Genomic DNA, 2,268 nt, shown 5'->3' with positions numbered 1-2,268 from the left:
ACCCACCCTGCTGCTGGGCTCCCCTCCCTGCTGACAGCTGTGCCCTCCTCCTCTCCCCAGGGAGGTGACCCGGTCCCTGAAGGAGTTTTCTTCAAGCAAGAGGATGAACACAGGCGATAAGGTGACCTGACTGCGCCCGCCGAGCTGGGGACAGGCACCCGGGGGGCTCTGCCATGGCTAGCACATGGTGGAGTCTCCTGGGGGATGCCTGATAGGGACCTCTGCAAAGCACCAAGGGTGCTCAGGTCCCTGGCGGGGGTGGGGGGTGCCATCCCTACGCCTGGGGCTGGGGAAACGGGGTGCCTTGGGAGAGCACCGTGCCGCGAGGGTTGGTTTGCCCCCGGCACGGGGTCCGTGCCCATCCCACAGCAGCTGCCTCTGTCCCCGGCTGGTTCCCTTGTGGAGACCCCGAGTTGGTGACAGTGAGGGGACCCCAGTGGAAATAGGATGTAGAAGTGGCCCGAAGCTGAAAGCACCATCTCAGCCTCAGCCAAGCGCACGGGGGTCCCAGAGGAAGGTCCTGGGGGGGGATTTCTCCCCCCACCCCTCCAGTTTGCAGAGCTGCAGACCCCTTCCATGCCCCTCAGCTGCAGCGGAGGAGACCCAGCAATGCCACAGCAGGCGTCACCAAACCCCCGCGAGGGGCTCGCATGGGGACAGGAGTCCTTGGCAGGGTCATCCCCTCTCTGCTCATGGTCCCCAAGTCCCAGAGGGTGAGTGACCGTGTCCCCTTCCCTCGCAGACCACCATGAGAGACCTGTCCCAGATGCTGAAGAAGATGCCGCAGTACCAGAAGGAGCTCAGCAAGGTACGAGGAGGCAGGGGGGGAGATGTCTGTGCAGAGCGGCTGGCACTGAGCCCACCCAGGGAGTGGGCGATGGCAGCTCTCCCCAGAGGGTCCCCGGCTGTGGGCAGGGGCTGAGGCCGCGGTGGTGGCACGGGGGGACCTTCGGCTGCTGCCAGCACCGCAGTGGTGACCGCACCACTTGTGTCTCCCCAGTACTCGACCCACCTGCACCTGGCTGAGGACTGCATGAAGCACTACCAGGGCACGGTGGACAAGCTCTGCAGAGTCGAACAGGTACCAGCTCCCCCAGCCCCACATCCCCACGGGGACAACTGGGGCCGGCAGCTCCTGCCCCACAGCTCAGCACTGAGCTGTGGGGTGATGAGTACGTGTGTTCTCTGCAGGATTTGGCCATGGGCACTGATGCTGAAGGCGAGAAGATCAAGGACCCCATGAGGGCCATTGTCCCCATCCTGCTGGATGGGAACGTCAGCACCTATGACAAGATCCGCATCATCTTGCTCTACATCTTCCTGAAGAACGGTAAGGAGGACACCTGGGCAGGGGTGGGCAAGACGTGCAGGCAGCTCCGGCTGGCAAACAGCTCAGGGTTCGGCCAAGATAAGCCAGATGGAGAAGTTCAGCCCTGTCTCCCCGACCACCACCAAGCCAGGTGTCCTAAGGTGACAACGGAGGGGCTGTCCCCCCACCGGGAGGCATTTCTCAGGACACCATCTCCCCGTTGCATTTCCAGGTATCACCGAGGAAAACCTGAACAAGCTGATCCAGCACGCTCAGATCCCGGCAGAGGACAGCGAGATCATCACCAACATGGCCCACCTCGGGGTGCCCATCATCACAGACGTGAGTGTCCACCTCCTGCTCCCCGCAGCCCTCCTCGCCCCTTGGGAGGACCATGGCACCCACGCTGCTATGGGAACCATGTACCCCTTGGGATGCCCCCAGCACCCCTCTGGGGTGGCCCCGATCCCACCGCCGGAGCCACCGTGTCTCAGGGTGTCTCTGTGCTCTTTTCTGCCCAGTCCACCCTGCGCCGCCGGAGCAAGCCGGAGCGGAAGGAGCGGATCAGCGAGCAGACCTACCAGCTCTCCCGATGGACCCCCGTAATTAAGGACATCATGGAGGTGAGCCAGCAAGGGTAGGGACGGGGAACGGAGCAGGGACCTCAGCACCGCCCGGGAAGGGACCTGCAGAGAGCTGGCCGCTTCCAGCCCAAACCCTGACACCTCTCCCCGGCACGTGCCCTCCAGGCTGCTCACTGCCTGCAATTGCAACAAGGTTGGGATGTTTTGGGAGGATTTCCTGGCCCCCACGTGCACGCTGGCCGCAGGTGGGATGCACGGCCCCGGCCGGGCTTGCACGGCATCCCTGCAATACAAAATGCAGTAACAAACTGGTTGCTTCTTGTGCTGCACCGTCTGCCACGATGGGCACAGCTGGGTAGCCTCACGGCAGCATTG

At 63.6% G+C, this 2,268-nt stretch overlaps 1 protein-coding gene across 1 annotated transcript in view; it reads left to right on the top strand.

Moving 5' to 3' along the window:
- The window catches only part of STXBP1 (syntaxin binding protein 1), a 9,120-nt gene that overhangs the window by 4,290 nt on the left and 2,562 nt on the right, over positions 1 to 2,268 (top strand). The window contains 6 exon segments of the mRNA XM_009326354.1: positions 61 to 121; positions 743 to 808; positions 1,001 to 1,081; positions 1,192 to 1,330; positions 1,542 to 1,651; positions 1,831 to 1,932. Of these exon segments, the coding sequence (XP_009324629.1) occupies positions 61 to 121; positions 743 to 808; positions 1,001 to 1,081; positions 1,192 to 1,330; positions 1,542 to 1,651; positions 1,831 to 1,932 (559 nt within the window).

This window comes from Pygoscelis adeliae, unplaced genomic scaffold (genome assembly GCF_000699105.1).
Source record: "Pygoscelis adeliae isolate BGI_AS28 unplaced genomic scaffold, ASM69910v1 Scaffold436, whole genome shotgun sequence".
Taxonomy (NCBI): domain Eukaryota; kingdom Metazoa; phylum Chordata; class Aves; order Sphenisciformes; family Spheniscidae; genus Pygoscelis; species Pygoscelis adeliae.
The sequence above is the reverse complement of the archived record's forward strand: the minus strand, read 5'-3'. Positions and strand labels throughout refer to the sequence as shown.